Genomic DNA, 19,450 nt, shown 5'->3' on the forward strand with positions numbered 1-19,450 from the left:
GCACCTGTAATCCCAGCTACTCAGCAGGCTGAGGCAGGAGAATCGCTTGAACCTGGGAGGAGGAGGTTGCAGTGAGCCAAGATCGTGCTACTGCACTCCAGCCTGGGTGACACAGCAAGACTCCGTCTCAAAAAAAAAAAAAAAAATTAGCCAGGCATGGAGGTGGCTCTCATGGAGGCAGCTAGCATGAGGCTAGGGAGCGCCGAGCCACGCGTCATGCCCTGCGCTACCCAGACTAGTGAACAATACAGTCAGGATGGCTAAAGGTGACCCCAAGAAACCAAAGGGCAAGATGTCTGCTTATGCCTTCTCTGTGCAGACATGCTGCAGTGGGATAATTAAGGAATCAGAAAGACTGAGGGGTTGAGGAGGAATTATTTAATTATTTAGGTGCACCGACCCAGTCGGATTAACATCCAAAGGACTGAGCCATGAACAAAGAGTCAAGCTACCTTTTAAGCATTTTGTGGGGCGGGGGGAGATCTGTGCAGGGGGAAGCATATTACAGAAGCAAGAAACAAAGACAGTTATTTAATTAAGACATGCATTACATCATTTCTTACTTTCCAAGGAACAACATGTTTTGCGACTTGAGATTATCTGCCTAGTGACCTTGCAGCTACACTGCTAGAGAAACAGAGTCTTCACAATGCCTGGGAAAGGGAGAGATACGGCTCACTAGCCACAGAAAAACAGGCAGTCAATTTTTAAAGGACTTTAGCTTTTTTTCTTTCTCAGGGAGAATTGGGTTTTCTTACATACAACTGAGTTTTTGCTTACACATTCTTTAATTTCTTTTTTTTTTCTTTTGAGACGGAGTTTCGCTCTTGTTGCCCAGGCTGGAGTGCAAAGGTGCGATCTCGGCTCACAGCAACCTCCGCCTCCCAGGTTCAAGCCATTCTCCTGCCTCAGCCTCTGGAGTAGCTGGGATTACAGGCATGCACCACCACGCCTGGCTAATTTTTTGTATTTTTAGTAGAGACAGGGTTTCTCTATGTTGGTCAAGCTGGTCTTGAACTCCGGACCTCAGGTGATCCGCCCGCCTTGGCCTCCCAAATTACTGGGATTACAGGCGTGAGCCACTGCGCCCGGCCTCTTTAATTTCTTTTAATTCCTGTTCCAATGCAGAGAAGAACATAAGAAGAAAAACCCAGAAGTCCCCGTCAATTTTGCAGAATTTTCCAAGAAATGCTCTGGGAGGTGGAAGACAATGTCCAGGAAAGAGAAATTTAAATTTGGTGAAATGGCAAAGGCGGATGAAATGTGCTATGATCGGGAAATGAAGGATTATGGACCAGCTAAGGGAGGCAAGAAGAAGAAGGATCCTAATGCCCCCAAAAGGCCACCATCTGGATTCTTCCTGTTCTGTTCAGAATTCCGCCCCAAGATCAAATCCACAAACCCCGGCATCTCTATTGGAGACGTGGCAAAAAAGTTGGGTGAGATGTGGAATAACTTAAATGACAGTGAAAAGCAGCCTTACGTCACTAAGGCAGAAAAGCTGAAGGAGAAGTATGAGAAGGATGTTGTTGACTGTAAGTTGAAAGGAAAGTTTTATGGCGCAAAGCGTCCTGCTAAAGTTGCCCGGAAAAAGGTGGAAGAGGAAGATGAAGAAGACGAGGAGGAAGAAGAGAAGGAGGAGGACGAGGAGGATGAACAAAGAAACTGTTTATCTGTCTCCTTGTGAATACTTAGAGTAGGGGAGCGCCGTAACTGACACATCTCTTATTTAATGTCTGTTGCCCTCATTAGGTTTAATTACAAAATTTGATCACCATCGTATTGTAGTCTCTCAAAGTGCTCTAGAAATTGTCAGTGGTTTACATGAAGTGGCCATGGGTGTCTGGAGCACCCTGAAACTGCACCAAAGTTGTACATATTTCCAAACATTTTTAAAATGAAAAGGCATTCTCGTGTTCTCCTCACTCTGTGCACTTTGCCGTTGGTGTGACAAGGCATTTAAAGATGTTTCTGGCATTTTCTTTTTATTTGTCAGGTGGTGTTAACTATATGGTTATTGGCTAGAAATCCTGGGTTATCAACTGTATATCTCTATAGTTTGTAAAAAGAACAAAACAACCGAGACAAACTCTTGATGCTCCCTGCTCGGCGTTGAGGCTGTGGGGAAGATGCCTTTTGGAGGGCCTGTAGCTCAGGGCGTGCACTGTGAGGCTGGACCTGTTGACTATGCAGTGGGCATCCATTTAGCTTTAGGTCGTCTTGTTTCTCTATATAGTGACATAGCATTCTGCTGCCATCTTAGTTGTGGACAAAGCGGGGTCAGCTGGCATGAGAAGTTTTTATTGTGTGTTTTTTTTTTTTTTTTGAGTAAAGTGGGGTAGTTTTTAAACAAACTGTAGAACTCTTCATTGTCAGCAAAGTGAAGAGCCACGGCATCAATGAAAGTTCAAGAACCTCCTGTACTTAAACACGATTTGCAACATTTTTTTTGTATGTTTAGAATGCTGAAATGTTTTTGAAGTTAAATAAACAGTATTACATTAAAAAAAAAAAATAGCCAGGCATGGTGGTGGGTGTCTGTAATCCCAGCTACTCGGGAGGCTGAGGTGGGAGGATTGCTTGAGCCCAGGAAATCGAGGCTGTAGTGAGCCAAGATCATGCCACTGTACTGCAGCCTGGGTGACAGAATGAGACCCTGTCTCAAAAACAAGCAAGCAAACAAACAAAAACTCTGAAAGAAGCACTAGCAAAGAATTATGAGAGCATCTGAAAGGAATAATAATAACTTTTTTTTTTTGAGACGGAGTTTCGCTGTTGTTGCCCAGGCTGGAGTTGCAATGGCGCGATCTTGGCTCGCCGCAACCTCCGCCTCCCGGGTTCAAGCGATTCTCCTGCCTCAGCCTCCCGAGTAGCTGGGATTACAGGCATGTGCCACCACTCCTGGTTAATTTTTCATATTTTTAGTAGAGACAGGGTTTCTCCATGTTGGCCAGGCTGGTCTTGAACTCCCGACCTCAGGTAATCCACCCGCCTAGGCCTCCCAAAGTTCTGGGATTACAGGCGTGAGCCACCATGCCCGGCCACAATAATAACTAACTTTTATTGGGCACTCACTATGTTCTAGGCATCTTCTAAATGCTTTACATGTATTAATTTATTTAATCTTTACAAAAACCCTATGATGTGAGTGGGTAGCACTCTTTTTAAAAAACTCAGGCACAGAGTGGTTTAATATTGAAGAGGGGGAAAAATAACTTTTTTTCCTGCCCTTCATAGTTCTTAGACAGGATGGACCTCTGTAACACAGGACACATAACAAGAGAAAAACAGGCCGGGAACAGTGGCTCACACCTGTAATCCCAGTACTTTGGGAGGCCTAGGCGGGAGGATTGCTTGAGCTCAGAAGTTTGAGACCAGCCTTGGCAACATGGCTGAGATGCTGCTGTCTCTACAAAAAATACAAAATAAAATTAACTGGGCAGTGGCAGGTGACTTAGTCTTAGCTACCTGGGAGGCTGAGGTAATAGGATCACCTGAGCCCAGGAGGTTGAGGCTGCAGTGAGCTGAGATTGTGCCACTACACTCCAGCCTGGGCAACAGAGCAAGATCCTGTCTCGAAACAAAACAAAACTCCAGAAGTTTAACAACATGTATACCTCCTATGTATCCATAGGAGATAAACAGAGAAAGGAGTAAACCTCAAAGAGGTGGCTTTGAATTCAGGGTTCAATACCATCATTTGCTGGACAGAGAAAGAAGGCTGTGGAGAAGGCTGATAATGAGGGAGCCGCCAGGAAAAGCAGAGTAAACAAGACTGAGGTTTGCTGCGCAGATTTAAGCCAGAGCCATCTCTACTGATGAGTTCCTAGTGATTTAGAATCATCCTGCTTTTCCTGGTACAGAAAGGAAGACAACTCTTACAAATGGAGACTTCCGGCCAGGCGTGGTGGCTCATGCCTGGAATCCCAGCAATTTGGGAGGCCAAGGCGGGTGGATCACCTGAGGTCACTAGTTCGAGACCAGCCTGGTCAACATGGTAAAACCCCATTTCTGCTAAAAACACAAAAATTAGCTGGGTGTGGTGTCATGCACCTATAGTCCCAGCTACTTGGGAGGCCGAGGCAGGAGATTGCTTGAACCCAGGAGGCGGAGATTGCCATGAGCTGAGATCACGCCACTGCACTCCAGCCTGGTGACAGAGAAAGACTGTCTCAAAAAACAAAACAAAACAAAAAAAAACAAATGGAGACTTCCTTTATGGATTAAATTTCCCTTACAAAAGGGTAATTTCTACTGTTTTCAGAGCTTCTCCTGTATCTGTAGCTTCTCAAAATCATCAGCTCAAAATAGTCCTTATGCTAAGGAGGCATATTTTGTGCTGGCATATGCTGGTCTCCTACAATAACTCGCCAAAGATCACAAAACTAATAAGCGAATTCTGGCTCCATACCTGTGTCCTGCGTCATCTCACTGCAGATCTTTACAGGACAAGGCAAGTCACTTGGTAACTTCTAATTAGAGGGATCAAGGAAGACTTCATGGAAGAGGCAGCATTTGAATGAAGCCCTGAAAGTAAAGTAAAAGAGCATTCCAAGTTGGGAGCGTAGATACAGAGATGCAAAAAGAAATGTTTGGGGGTAAGCATTTGGCCTGGCACAAGAAGGTGGAAAATATTGAGGGGGAGCTTGGACTCTCTGCTAAGTGTCTACACACTATTAGGAAGGTATTGAGAAGTCAAAGATTTTTTCTGAGCCCTTTTTTCTAGCCCTTTAATATAAAATAGCTAACACCTACGCCAGGCATGGTGGCTCAAGCCTGTAATCCCAGCACTTTCAGAGACCAAGGCTGGAGGACTGTTTGAAGCCAGGAGTTCAAGACCACCCTTGCCAACATAATGAGACCCCCATCTGTATATATATTAAAAAAATCAGGGCCGGGCGTGGTGCTCGCGCCTGTAATCCCAGCACTTTGGGAGGCCAAGGTGGGCGGATCACAAGGTCAGAAGTTCAAGACCAGCCTGCCTAATATGGTGATACCCTGTCTCTACTAAAAATACAAAAATTAGCCAGGCATGGTGGCAGGCACCTGTAGTCCCAGCTACTCGGGAGGCCGAGGCAGGAGAATCGCTTGAACCTGGGAGACAGAGGTTGTAGTGAGCCGAGATCACACCACTGCACTCCAGCCTGGTGACAGAGCGAGACTCCGTCTAAAAAACAAACAAACAAACAAACAAAAACACTAATGTCTAATATGGGGTGGTGGTAGAGGAGAAAAATTTCTGGTATCTATTCTAGAAGTGCAACTTCATTGAAAACACAAGACATAAGAACACTCAAAAAAATGATAGACAAGGTTAAAAATGTGATACAAGAGATGTTTCAAGGTTGTGCATGGCCAGGCGCGGTGGCTCACACCTGTAATCCCAGCACTTTGGGAGGCCGAGGCAGGTGGATCACGAGGTCAGGGGTTTGAGACCAGCCTGATCAACATGGTGAAACCCCGTCTCTACTAAAAATACAAAAATTAGCTGGGCATGGTGGCGGGTGCCTATAATCCCAGCTACTCAGGAGGCTGAGGCAGGAGAATTGCTTGAACCCAGGAGGCGGAGGTTGCAGTGAGCCGAGATTGTGCCACTGCACTCCAGCCTGGGCGACAGAGCGAGACTCTGTCTCAAAAAAAAAGGTCGTATGTGATTAATTGTTTAACAAACCACATGGTTTTGTAAATTTAAGGTTATATTAATTGTTTCTTTGGTTTGAATAGAGGGTTTGCAAGTAGAAGAAGAGTCTGGAAAAGGCTTTGGGCAGTTGAGACAGGTTTTGGAAGGAAGCTGCTATGGTTTGAATGTGTCCTCCAAAACTCATGTGTTGGAAACTTAATCCCCAATGCAACAGTGTTAGGAGGTGGGGCCTAATAAGGTGATTAGGTCATAAGCGTTCTGCTCTCGTGAATGGATTAATGTCATTTTTGAGGGAGTGGGTTAGTTATCTCTAGAGTGGGCTGTTTTAAAAGTGAGTTTGGCCTCCTTTTGCTCACTTGCCCTCGCTCTCTCTTGCTCTTTTGGCTTCCGCCATGGGATGACTCAGCAAGAAGGCCCTTGTCAGATGCTGGCACTTTGATATTGAACTTCCAGACTCCAGAACTGTGAGAAATAAATTGATTTTCTTCATAAATTTCCCAGTCTGTGGTATCGTGTTATAGCAATACAGAACAGATTAAGACAGAGGCCATAAATAATGGACGGCAAGCCCTATTGCCAAATGTGGGAATAAAACGGTTAATGCTGAAACTGACTGCCCAAGAACCCTCTCCTTACCTTCATAACGCCCCAGGGAGAGGAGAATCCCAGTAATGAGTGACTGGAAATAATAAACTGGCTCTGACAGGAGCCTAGGTGTCCAGATGTAGGCAGCTCCAGGCTGACTTTGTGGTTCCACAATCCAGAGTGAGAAAATTCCAAGGCTTCCTCCTAGACCACATCCTAAATGCATAAGAATTGCCAGAGAAAATTATCCAAGATATGGAAATGGGCAAAGGAGATTACTAGGTTTCCTTTCAATGGAATTGTTATTACTGCCTATTGGAATTTCTGGAATTTTTGGATTTTATAGGGTTGTGCAATTTAACTGATTTCTTATTGACCAGGTTATTTTATAATTTTGTAGGAAATGAAGTAAAATTGTAAAAAAAATCTGATGGTAAGGCAAATTCTTTTTTTTTTTTTTTTTTTTTTTTTTGAGACGGAGTCTCACTCTGTCACCTAGGCTGGAGTGCAGTGGCACGATCTCCGCTCACTGCAAGTTCCGCCTCCCGGGTTCATGCCATTCTCCTGCCTCAGCCTCCCGAGTAGCTGGGACTACAGGCGCCTGCCAGCACGCCCGGCTAATTTTTTTTTTGTATTTTTAGTAGAGACAGGGTTTCACCATGTTAGCCAGGATGGTCTCGATCTCCTGACCTCATGATCCACTGGCCTCGGCCTCCCAAAATGCTGGGATTACAGGCATGAGCCACCGCGCCTGGCTTGGTAAGGCAAATTCTTATCCATAGCAATGCAAATAAATTTTGTCTGATAAAGATACAATTGATTTCTCCTCTGCAGAAGAGAGAACACCAAACATTACATTTTATTGCACTGTAGGATATTAACCAGTTTTGCATCTATTTGCAAAACCATTTTATCTTTTCTCTTTGCCTCTCTGTTCCTCAAATTCCCTTTGAAATAATCTTAACATCTTACCAGTGCCCTCATTAATTGAATTGAATAAAATATTTGACCTGTGTTCATTGTAAATTTGCACAAAACTATGTTTTTGAATTTTTTTTTTTTTTTTTTTTGAGACAGCGTCTTACTCTGTCACCCAGGCTGGAATGCAGTGGCAGAATCTTGGCTCACTGCAGCCTCAACTTCCCAGGCTTAAGCAATCCTCCCACCTCAGCCTCCCTGGTAGCTGGGACCACAGGCTCATACCACCACATCTGGCTAATTTCTTGTATGTTTTGTAGAGATGAGATTTCACTATGTTGCCCAGGCTGGTCTCGAACTCCTGGCCTTAAGAGATCAGCCCGCCTCAGCCTCCCAAAGTGCTGGGATTAAAGGTGTGAGCCGTGGTGGCTCACGCCTATAATCCCAGCACTTTGGGAGGCTGAGTCGGGCAGATCACAAGGTCAGGAGATTGAGACCATCCTGGCTAACACGGTGAAACCCTGTCTCTACTAAAAATAGAAAAATTAGCTGGGCGTGATGGCAGGCTCCTGTAGTCCCAGCTACTCAGGAGGCTGAGGCAGGAGAATGGCGTGAACCCGGGAGGTGGAGCTTGCAGTGAGCTGAGATCATTCCACTGCACTCCAGCCTGGGTGACAGAGCCAGATTCCATATCAAAAAACAAACAAACTAACAAAAAAGGTGTGAGCCACTGCGACTGGCCCTTGTTTTTACATCTTAAAATATTATACTTTACATTGTTAATTCCTGCAGGTTTTCCAATATCTAGGCTAATCAGAAGAAAGTAAATGCCACAATTTTCACAAATGGACCAAAAGTAGTTTCCAGAAACTCTATCTGCAGTGCTTGTTGGCAACTCTGATAATTGTAATGGAGTTTTAAACAGACATTTTATGAGAATTAGAAAAGAGGGGGAAAAGCATTTACTAGGAACTGTATATTGCCAATTACTGTGCTAAATACACAGACGTTATCTCACTTATTCCTCAGAAAATCTTTGAGATCTTTGTCCTAATTTTGCAGGAATAAGCAGGAAATATTTGAGTAAGTATGGTAACACCCAACTGCAGATCAAGTCACATAAGTGGAAAATTACAATAATGGTTCATGAACCCTGGTGGTTAAAAGGGCATATCATAAAAAGGGTGGACAATTCAGTAAACATGTGAATGAAAGGACAACCAGCAAGATTAAAGTCATAAACAAGAAAAACTGGTGCCAGTGCTTGGGCGGGTGCTCTTAATTACATAGGCACAGCTTGAAGGCGTCTTTGTTTCTTTAGACCTCAGTTAGCAACAGATCTTCCCTCACACACCCACCTTCCACCCTCTGCTTCCCTTCCTGAGCAAGAGAGGGAATTTAGCATTCACTTCAGTGCCTGCCTTCCTACATCAAGACCTATGTACATACCAGGCAAAATGAACTCTTTAAGAATAAAAGAAAAAAAACCTATGTACTGTGATTCTCAAAAGGATTTGTACTCCATGGCCAGAAGGCAGCAAGAGTGACTAGAAGCTGATAGAAATGAGGTAGCCTCTTAGAAACAGAAAGAGAGTACGTCCCTCCACTGTATCTGTGATACTATCTAAAACACAAGATCTAGCCAGGAGTGGTGGCTCACACCTGTAATCCCAGCACTTTGGGAGGCCAAGGCAGGCAGATCACTTGAGGTCAGGAGTTCGAGACCACACTGGCCAACATGGTGAAGCCCTGTCTCTATTAAAAATACAAAAATTAGCCAGGCATGGTGACACACACCTGTAATCCCAGCTACTCGGGAGGCTGAGACAGGAGCATCACTTGAACCTGGGAGGTAGAGATTACAGTGAGCTGAGATTGCACCACTGCACTCCAGCCTGGGCGAGAGAGTGAGACTCTGTCTTAAAAAATAATAATAAATAAATAAGATCTGATGCAAAATGGAATAATGCTAACTTTTTTATTTTTTGAGACGGATCTGGCTCTGTTGTTCAGACTGGAGTGTGGTAGTGTGATCACAGCTCACTGAAACCTCAACCTCCTGGACTAAAGCAATTCTCCCACCTCAGCCTCCTGAATAGCTGGGACCACAGGTATGTGCCACCACACCTGGCTAATTTTTTATTTTTTGTAGAGATGGGGGTCTCACTATGTTGCTCAGGCTGGTCTTGAACTCCTGGCCTCAAGTGATTCTCCTGCCTTGGCCTCCTAAAGTGCTGAGATTAAAGGTGTGAGATGCCATGCTCAGCCAGCATAATGCTAATATTTAAAAGATTGGTTGTTATATTTTTCTCTATTTTTGCCTCTATACTTGATATATTTTATGAAAAATAAGTTTATTGTCAAGAAAAAGAAAATCTGGAGGAAAAAATATTTAAATTATTTAATTATTTGTCTTGATTTTGAACCCCCACCCCATAACAGAAGAGAGATGGGAAGGTAGCAAGGTGCCGGCTGCTTTTTTTCTTTTTCTTTTTTTGAGACAGGGTCTCACTTTGTCACCCAGGCTGGAGTGCAGGGGCACAATCTCGGCTTACTGCAGCCTTGGCCTCCTGGGTTCAAGGGATCCTCCTGCCTCACCCCACCAAGTAGCTGAGACCTGGGGCACCACCACACCCGGCTAATATCTGTTTGTTTTTGTAGAGAAGAGATTTCACCCAAGCTGGTTTCAAACTCCTGGACTCAAGCGATTCTCCTGCCCTGGCCTCCTAAAGTGCTGGGATTATAGGTATGAGCCACCACACCCAGCCTCCAGCTGCTTTTCTTTTCTTTTCTTTGTATTTTTTGTTTTGTTTTGTTTTTGAGATGGAATCTTGCTCTGTTGCCCCAGACTGGAGTGCAGTGGTGCAATCTTGGCTCACTGCAACCTCTGCCTCTGGAGTTCAAGTGATTCTCCTGCCTTGGCCTCCCAAGTTTAGCTGGGATTACAGGTATGTGCCACCATGCCCGACTAATTTTTTTGTATTTTTAGTAGAGACGTGGTTTCACCATGTTGGCCAGGCTGGTTTCAAACTCCTGACCTCAAGTGACCCACCCTCCTCGGCCTCCCAAAGTGCTGGGATTACAGGCATGAACCACCATGCCCAGCCTCCAGCTGCTCTTTTTTTGTTTGAGACAGAGTCTCGCTCTTGTCACCCAGGCTAGAGTGCAATGGTACGATCTCGGCTCACTGCAACCTCTGCCTCCTGGGTTCAAGCAATTCTCCTGCCTCAGCCTCCCAAGTAGCTGGGATTACAGGTACCCACCACCACACCCAGCTAATTTTTGTATTTTTAGTAAAGATGGGGTTTCGCCATGTTGGCCAGACTGGTCTCGAACTCCTGACCTCAAGTGATCCGCCTGCCTCGGCCTCCCAAAGTGCTGGGATTACAAGCATGAGCCACTATGCCCGGTCACCAGCTGCTCTTAACCACCCCTCAGGGACCTTGTGCTGCTCTTGCTTCTCCAGTCATGGGCTCTACCTACCAGCATCCGGCCTCCCTGGTCAGCATCCCTTTTTGTCTTCTACTTGACGGATGTCTTCTTCTCTTGGAAATTTTAGGACAGTTCATGGAGATCCTACATATACAAGATTTGCTGGCTTCAGCCACAAAGTTTCTTCAGGCCTGATTTCCTCCTCCAGCTCCTCAGTCCTGACTTCAGTTCTCACTCTACCCCTGCCACCTGTATCTTCTACTTCTCCTGTGTTTGCACGTTTTATTTTATATTCTCATAAACAGATTCCCCATCCATACACATACTGCCCAGACCAGTGCCTAATGGTTCTACAATTTATCAAAGAATATCTGCGGTTACCAAATCAGACCCTGGGGATGCCCGCATGGTTTCCCCAAGCAGCCAACTTGTTTCTGTTGTCACACTGCATTCCGGCAGGGCTGCCCAGGTCATTTGAAGGAATCTGGGCCTCCAGCAGCACTTGAGGGTGGCTCTGGGAAAGCAGCCTTCACTCTGCAGGGCGCCTGCTTGCTGAACAGGAAAGCCGGGGGCCTTCTGAGGCTGCAGTCAGAACCTGCTGGTGTGTTTTTTGTTTGTTTGTTGTTTTTTGAAATGGGGTCTTGCTTTGGTGCAGTGGTGCAATCATAGCTCACTGCAGCCTCGACCTCCCAGGCTCAAACAATCCTCCCACCGCAGCCTCCCAAGTAGCTGGGACTACAGGCATGCACCATCAAGCCTGGCTGATTTTTGTATTTTTTGTAGAGAAGGGGTTTCGAACTCCTGGCCTCAAGTGATCCTCCTGCATTGCCCTCCCAAAGTGCTGGGATTACAGGCATGAGCCACTGCGCCCGGCCTTGCTGATGTTGAACAGGTTTTGCCACTGCCTGGTACCATACTCGTGATGAGGGTGGCTGTTTTAGGGGAGCCCTGAATCAGCAGAGGGGACCAGTGCCTGCGCACAGAAGTCTTAGGGCACGTCCCAGCCCTTTCTTTTCCCTCAACATCTCCTGAGGAGCCTATAGTCACTCTGACACTGTCACAGTGCCTCTGGAGCCCCTCCTTTCCCTAAGTCCCATCCACAACTCCTTGGGACAAATGGTTTTGCATCACTCTCACCTGGCCCAGGTCTCCTTCTTGTCCATAGGGCTGTTATGACAGCCTTTGACGGACACCTCTCTGAGACCAGGTGCCATGCTTGACCTTTTCCTGAGCAGCTGATTTGCTTCCTGTCAATGGAAAGCAACGCAGCTGGTCTGGTATGTCTCATTCTTGATAAATCTCTTCGTTCTTTTGAACCCGCTGGCTCCAGGGATCACACTTCTTTCTGAAAACCTGAGTTGTTCCCATTGAACTTGCCAGCGGCCTTGTCAGGAGGTTTCTCTGTTTCAATTTTTAGTTCTCGGCTCCGTGAGGGATAAGACTGGAACACGATGCTGCAGCCCTGCTCTCTCCTCAGTGAAGGCTGAAGGTGTGTGACATGGAAGGTGAGAAGGTGGCACAGACGGGGTCGCTCCATGAGAGGAGGAGTGCAAGGAGAGAGGAGAGGCGGCCAGAGGGCTCAGACCTCCAGGACCCTCAGGGGAGGGGGCACAAAGATGAGCCAGGAAAAACCTTGAGAAGGAACAGCGCAAGGCCGGCTGGGGCCAGAGCCAAAGAGAGGGTCATCGGTCGCAGAGGTGGGTGACGGTCCTGAGCGCTCACTGCTGACTCTTAGGCGCCGCTGAGGGTATTGCACTCTCACCATTCAATGCCATGAAAGGGAGGGAGGAGGCAGCACTGACCTGCAGAGGGCAGGAGGGCAGAAAGAACTGGTTTGCGCTGGTTGTTTTTGTTTTTGCCACGGAGGAACATGTTGGTCCACAGAGGGGAAGCCTCGGGAAGAAAGGAAAACACTGAACATGCAAAAGGCGAAGGAAATGATTGACCAAGCCAAGTCCCCCTTGAAGGAGGGGCATGCGAAGGTGGGAAGTCGTTGTGTTAATTGAAGCAGAGGGTGATACCCCAGGGTGCACAGTCTGATCAAGTCTGATAAAGGTGGACAGAAGCTCCCAGCTCAGCCTAAAGGTGGCATCTCCTCAACTCCCATCCCCCAGTCTGAATCTTGGGATCTTAGCAGTGCATGGGCCTGGAGACCAAAGCAATGTTAGGAGAAGGATGAAGGCCTGTAGGGAAAATAAAAAGTGTGAGCGTGGCTGGCTTGCCCTGAGCCAATTTACTCATGGAGGTGCCTGGAAAGAGAACATGAAGGAAGAGAAAGAAAGAGAATACACACACACACACACACACACACGCTAGCCAAACCCACAGGGCAGGCTTTAGTCCATTTTTCCTGCAGTCACCTATAAGGGAGAATGAGATGAGAAAGCGAACACAAGAAGCCAGGCCCTAACATAGGTCCCTCCATGCCTTCTGACTTCCCTCCTGCCCACTGCACGGAGGCAAATGAAGAGTAGAAGAAAGCTTCCAGCGCCAGGCCTGGGATTGAGTGCACCTGACTTGGGTCCTCGGTAAATACACCTCAGAACTTCCTAAGTCATCGCTCTTCTCAGTCATGGGAGCAACTGGGGTCTGGGATCAGCACAAGTGCTCAAGAGCTTAGAACTGTGCCAGGCTGTTCTAACATAAAAAGGCACCCTCCATAGCTGCTGAATGCATGACTACTTGAATGTATTCATTATAATGTATATTTGTTATATATTTTTGAGACGGAATGTCTTCCTGTCACCCAGGCTAGCGTGCAGTGACATGATCTTGGCTCACTCCAACCCCCGCCTCCTGGGTTCAAACGATTCTCCTGCCTCAGCCTCCTGAGTAGCTGGGATTACAGGCACCTGCCACCATGCATGGCTGATTTTTGTATTTTTAGTAGAGACAGGGTTTCACCATGTTGGCCAGGCTGGCCTTGAACTCCTGACCTCAGGTGATCCACCCGCCTCAGCCTCCAGAAGTGCTGGGATTACAGGTGCGAGCCACTGCACCCAGCCCTAAATATCTCTTGAATGAATGACTAAATGTATTCACCGTGCATTGGAAAAAAAATATATGATTGGCATGTTAAACCCATGATTTCACAAATAATATTGGTTAGAAAAGGCTAAGTTTAAAAAAATGAATTGACTTAAAGTTGATTTCAAGAAAGATATAAATAGAACCTGGGAGGTTAAGTCTGCAGTGAGCCAGGCTCACACCACTGCACTCCAGCCTGGGTGATAGAGTAAGACCCTGTCTCGAAAGGAAAAAGAAAGAAGAAAGAAAGAAAAAAGAAAAGAAAGAAAGAGAGAGGGAGACAGAAAGAGAGAGAAAAAAGAGAGAGAAAGAAAGGAGAGAAAGAGAGAGATGGAGATAAAGAGGGGGGAAAATAAAGAGAAGAAAGAGAGAGAGAAAGAAGAAGAAAGGAGAAAGATAAAAAAGAGAGGGAGAGAGAGAGAGAGAAAAAGAAGGAAGAGAAAGAAAGAAAGAGAAAGGGGGAGAAAGAAGAAAGAGAAAGAAAAGAAAGAAAGAGAAAGAAGGAAAGAAAGAAGGAAGGAAGAAATAAGTAAAATAATATTACAAGCTGTGCTTGGTGCAGCATTGAGCCCGAGGTGCACTGTCTCCCCTCCTGCCTGCGTCACCCACAAGGGCCTACATCACCTTCTGCCTGGCTGGCAGAGAGGAAGGAAACTCGTTAAGTGTCAGATGGTGGATGTGCACTTTGCCTAGGTATCTCCTTCACCTGCTCCCAGCCCTCTGAAATTTATTCCTCCGGAAGTACTATCAACCTTAGAGAAGTTAACTTGTCCAAGATCAATCAACTGTAAATGGCAGAGACAGAATTCAAACTAAGCTCTGCTGACTTTAAAGCTTGCTCCTTTCACTGTCTTCCAGCCGAGTAGAAGAGAGCAGTCAGTGTATACAGCATTGTTCAGCTTGGGAGAGGAAGGACGAGGGAGTTTGCCTAGGAGTTTCCCTGTCTTTATGAAGTCAGTGGCTAGACCTTCTGCTGAGCTACTGTGGGGGAATTTGATAAGAAATCACCCTGATTGAAGCTTTTATCCTGTTCTGATAGAAAATTCAAAGAAATAAAAGCACTGGAAAGGGGAGACCCTTGGGGAGTAAATGTACCACCATCCATGACATTTTATGTTGGGACCAATCGATTTATCCATTGGGTATGTACTTTTACACTTATCCTCATATTTGAGGAAGGGACAAATTTTTATGACTTTCCCTTACTATAGAGATCTCTAACTCCTTGATACTCAAAGTATGGTTTGTGGACCAGCAGTAGGGTGACCAACCATCCCGATTTGCCTGGAGCTCTGAGATTTTCTGGGACAAGGGACTTTCAGTGCTAAAACTGAGGTAGTCCCGGGATGAGTTGGTCACTCTAACCAGCAGCACCAGCATCCCCTGGGAGCTTGTTAGAAATGGAGAATTCCAGGCTTACTGTATCAGAATCTGCACTTGAACAAGACCATATACACATTCAGGTCAGAAAAGCATTTCTCTAGGTTAAATATTGGTAGAGTGGGTTGAATGGTGGATGGGCTTTATCTAATCAGTTGAAGGCCTCAATAGAACAACCCCCTATATTAGTCAGGGTTTTCTATAGAAACAGAATCTATAAACTTAGTTTAAGGAATTGGGTCACACAATTGTGGGAGCTCGATGAATTCAAAATCTGATGGGGGAGACCCAGGAAGCAGCTGCGGTTCAAGTCCAAAGGCAGTTAGGCTGGAGACCCAGATGAGGTCCAAAGCCATATGCTGGCAGAATTCCCTTTTGCTTGGGGGAGGTCAGCCTTTTGTTTAATTCAGGCCTTCAACTGATTAGATAGAGCCCACTCACATTATGGAGGGCAATTCACTTTACTCAAAGTCCATCAATCTAAAGGCAAATCTCACCCCAAAACACCCTCACAGAAACATCCAGAGCAATGTTTGACCAAATATCTGGGTATCATGGCCCAGGTAATCTGACATAAAAAATTAACCGTCACAGAAATCCCTGGAACCTGTGTTATCTTATCTGAAAAAAGAGTCTTTGAAGATGTTAGAAAGGATCTTGAAATGAGGAGATTATCCTGGATTCTCCAAGAAAGCCCCCAACTTAATGACAAGTGTCCTTATAAAAGACACACAGGGCCGGGTGTGGTGGTTCACACCTGTAATCCCAGCACTTTGGGAGGCCGAGGCGGGTGGATCACCTGAAGTCAGGAGTTTGAGACCAGCCTGGCCAACACGGTGAAACCCTGTCTCTACTAAAAAAATACAAAAATTAGCTGGGCGTGGTGATGGGAGCCTGTAATCCCAGCTACTCAGGAGGCTGAGGCAGGAGAATTGCTCGAGCCTGGGAGGCGGAGGTTGCAGTGAGCTGAGATCGGGCCTCTGCACTCCAGCTTGGGTGACAAGAGTGAAATTCCATCTCAAAAAAAAAAAAAAAAAAAGACACACAGGCTGCCATGGTGGCTCACACTGGATCGCTGGAGGCTAGGAGTTCAAGGCCAGCCTGGGCAACATAACAAGACCCCCATCTCTATTTTATAAAAAGAGAGAGAGAGAGAAAGAAAGGAGAGACATATCAAAGAGATGAAGGCTGTGTGAAGGTGGAGAAGAGACTGGGGTAATGTGGCCACAAACCAAGGAAGCCAAGGAATGCCTCCAGCCACCAGAAACTGGAAGAGGCAAAGAAGAATCCTCCCCAAGAGCCTCCAGAGGGAGCATGGCCTGCCAACACCTTGATTTTGGACTTTTGGCCTCCAGAACTGTGAGAGAATGAATGTCTACTGTTTCAAGACACCGGTTCGTGGCAACTGGCTATGGGAGCCACAGGAAGCTAATACGACTGGGAAATGGCAAGAAGCTTGTCTACCTGACTTCTCTGCAGGGCAGTGGGTCCACACCACGCACTTGCACACATACTAGGAGGGAGGCCAGAGGCAGTCCTCGCTTCCTCAGGGACCCCTTCCTGCTGGTCTCCTCCCACCTCCTGCCCGGGTTCTGCTCTGCCACAGTAGCTCAGCTCTGTGTCCCCACCGCTAGCCGGCATCTCCTCCCTGCTCTGCACCACAGTCCTGTGTGCTTCACTCCGCAGACCCCAGGCTCCAAATATGTCATCTTTATTCTCTCTCTCACCCCAGGCTCCAAATATGTCATCTTTATTCTCTCTCTCAGATGTAGGAGGCCTTCATCCCTCACCTCAGCCCTGGGCCCACCTGCTGCCACTGTCTCTCAAGTCACAAGCATTTATTGTGCATCTGCTAGGAGTTGGGCACTTGAAGTGCTGGGGGCCCCTAGAAGTTCCTGCCCTTCAGAAGTTCACTGTCTGCTCAGTAATTTTCCATCGTCTCACCTCTCTGAAAACATCGCCTCTGGCCATTGATTTCCAGGAATCTGCTTAGTGCCTGCACCTCCTCCCCCTCACAGGATGCAAGGATACCTGTGTGTGGGATATTAGAGCTGAAATGTAACTGCAGAGTCTCTTTCAAAGGTGCACAGTTTCATTTGTTGGTCGTCACTGTGGAAAAAACCATATGCCAAATGAAAGTAAAGCAAGGGTCTGGGCGTGGTGGCTCATGTCTGTAATCCTAGCACTTTGGGGGGCCGAGGTGGGTTGATCACTTGAGGTCAGGAGTTTGAGATCAGCCTGGCCAACATGGTGAAACCCCCTCTCTACTAAAAACACAAAAATTAGCCGGGCATGGTGATGTGCCCCTGTAGTCCCAGCTGCTGAGGAGGCTGAGGCAGGAGAATTGCTTGAACCCAGGAGGTGGAGGTTGTAGTGAGCCAAGATTGAGCTACTGCACTCCAGCCTGGGCAACACAGTGAGACTCTGTCTCAAAAAAAAAAAAAAAAAAGAAAAGAAAAGAAAGTAAAGCAGGGGCTGAATTTGACATAAATAATGACAAATTATTATTTCATTAAAGCCACAGACCTAAGGCCTAGTCTTATTTGTATAAGAAAAGATAAGGAACAATGATGTTACATTTTCTAATCTAGAGTAGCTAAAAGTTTACATAAATGTTAACCCAGTACTAGAAAATGTGAGGATAGGTCTGATTCCATATCTTGCATCTTAAAAAAGTCATACTGTAAAATCTACTTCAATAATCAACATGTTTAATCAGTATAGATTTGTGCGTGTTTATCCCCGTGTTATGCTCTGTGAGTCCAAGAATAACTCATTCTATTGTGCTTTGCTTTATCACACCTTGCAGATACTGCACGTTTTACAAATGGAAGGTTTATGGCAACCCTGCCTGGAGCAAGGCTATCGGTGCCATTTTTCCAACAGCGTGTGCTCACTTCACGTCTGTGTCACATTTTCATCATTCTTACAGCATTTCAAACTTTTTCATTATTATAATTATGACTGTGATTATTATTTCGAGACAGGGTCTCGCTCTGTTGCCCAGGCTGGAGTGCCGTGGTGCGACCACTGTAGCCTCAACCTCCTGGGCTCAAACAATCCTCCCACCTCAGCCCCTTGAGTAGCTGGGACTACAGACGCATGCCACTAGTTTTTTAAATTTTTTTGTAGAGACAGGGTCTCATTATGTTGCCCAGGCTGGTCTTGAGCTCCTGGACTCAAGTGATCCTCCAACCTCAGCCTCCCGAAGTGCTAGGTTTACAGGCATGATCAGTGACCTTTGATGTTACTATTCTAATTGTTTTGAGGTGCCACAAATCGCACCCATATAAGACAGCAAACTTAATAAGTGTGCATGTTCCGATTGCTCAACTGACCAACCGGCTATTTCCCCATCTCTCTCCCCTCTTCTGTGGGCCTCCCTATTCCCTAAGACACAATAACATTGAAGTTAAGCCAACTAATAATCCTACAATAGCCTCTAAGTGTTCAAGTGAAAGGAAGAGTCGCACGACTCTCACTTTAAATCAAAAGCTACAAATGATTAAGCTTAGTGAGGAAGGCATGTCGAAAGCTGAGATCGGCCAAAAGCTACGCCTCTTGTGCCAGTTAGTCAAGTTGTGAATGCAAGGGAAAAGCTGTTGAAGGATGTTGAAAGTGTCACTCCAGTGAACATACAAATGATAAGAAAGCAAAACATCCTTATTGCTGATACGGGGAAAGTTTGAGTAGTCTGGATAGAAGATCAAACCAGCCACAACATTCCCTTTAGCCAAAGCCTAATCCAGACCAAGGCCATAACTCTTCAATTCTGTGGAGGCTGAGAGAGGTGAGGTTATCTATAGAAGAAAACTTGGAAGCTAACAGAGGCTGGTTCATCAGATTGAAGGAAAGAAGCCAGCTCTATAACATAAAAGTGCAAGGTGAAGCAGCAAGTGCTGATGTAGAAGCTGCAGCAAGTTATCCAGAAAATCTGGCTAAGATCACTGACGAAGGCGGCTGCGTTAAACAACAGATTTTCAATGTAGATAAAACAAACAGCTTTCTCTTGGATGAAGAGGCCATGTAGGACCCTCATAGCTAGAGAGGAGAAGTCAGTGCCTGGCTTCAAACTTTAAAGAACAGGCTGGCTCTCTTATCAGGAGCTAATGCAGCTGGTGGCTTTAAGTTGAAGTCAGTGCTCATTTGCCATTCTGAAAATTCTAGGACCTTTAAGAGTTATGCTAAAGCTGGCCAGGCGTGGTGGCTCATGCCTGTAATCCCAGCATTTTGGGAGGCCGAGGGGGGTGGATCACCTGAGGTCAGGAGTTTGAGACCAGCCCGGCCAACATGGCAAAACCCCATCTTTACTAAAAATACAAAAATTAGCCAGGCGTGGTGGTGCATGCCTGTGATCCCAGCTACTCAGGAGGCTGAGACAGTAGTATCACTTGAACCCAGGAGGCACCCGGGAGGCGGAGGTTGCCGTAAGCTGGGATCACACCACTGCACTCAAGCCTAGGCAAC

The 19,450-nt window shown here is 46.1% G+C and overlaps 2 protein-coding genes across 4 annotated transcripts in view; one reads left to right on the top strand and one right to left on the bottom strand.

The window, feature by feature from the left end:
* Positions 1 to 235: 235 nt before the first annotated feature.
* Positions 236 to 1,805, top strand: LOC747998 (high mobility group protein B3-like). The gene is made up of 2 exons (XM_054658037.2): positions 236 to 329; positions 1,131 to 1,805. The coding sequence occupies exons 1-2, from the start codon at positions 257 to 259 to the stop codon at positions 1,685 to 1,687; spliced, it is 630 nt and encodes a 209-aa protein (XP_054514012.2). The 5' UTR covers positions 236 to 256; the 3' UTR covers positions 1,688 to 1,805.
* Positions 364 to 19,450, bottom strand: part of CLTA (clathrin light chain A) — a 113,616-nt gene continuing 94,529 nt past the window's right edge. The window contains exons 6-10 of one of the 3 annotated variants that reach the window (XR_010148937.1): positions 11,714 to 12,378; positions 10,628 to 10,720; positions 6,278 to 6,442; positions 4,412 to 4,527; positions 364 to 1,114 (exon numbers count right to left, since the gene is read on the bottom strand). The gene's annotated coding sequence lies outside the window, so the exon portion shown is untranslated. Of the gene's footprint in view, positions 1,115 to 4,411; positions 4,528 to 6,277; positions 6,443 to 10,627; positions 10,721 to 11,713; positions 12,379 to 16,927; positions 17,093 to 19,450 lie in introns of those variants that run through there. The other 2 variants (XR_008537027.2, XR_010148938.1) reach the window with 2 other exon arrangements.

This window comes from Pan troglodytes, chromosome 11 (genome assembly GCF_028858775.2).
Source record: "Pan troglodytes isolate AG18354 chromosome 11, NHGRI_mPanTro3-v2.0_pri, whole genome shotgun sequence".
Classification (NCBI taxonomy): Eukaryota; Metazoa; Chordata; class Mammalia; order Primates; family Hominidae; genus Pan; species Pan troglodytes.

What these genes read in the sequence shown, in the direction of transcription:
- LOC747998 (XM_054658037.2), top strand. Translation starts at nt 257, where the DNA reads ATGGCTAAAGGTGACCCCAAGAAACCAAAGGGCAAGATGTCTGCTTAT. An exon ending in CTCTGTGCAGACATGCTGCA is followed by an intron (nt 330 to 1,130) that starts GTGGGATAATTA and finishes TCCAATGCAGAG; the next exon opens with AAGAACATAAGAAGAAAAAC.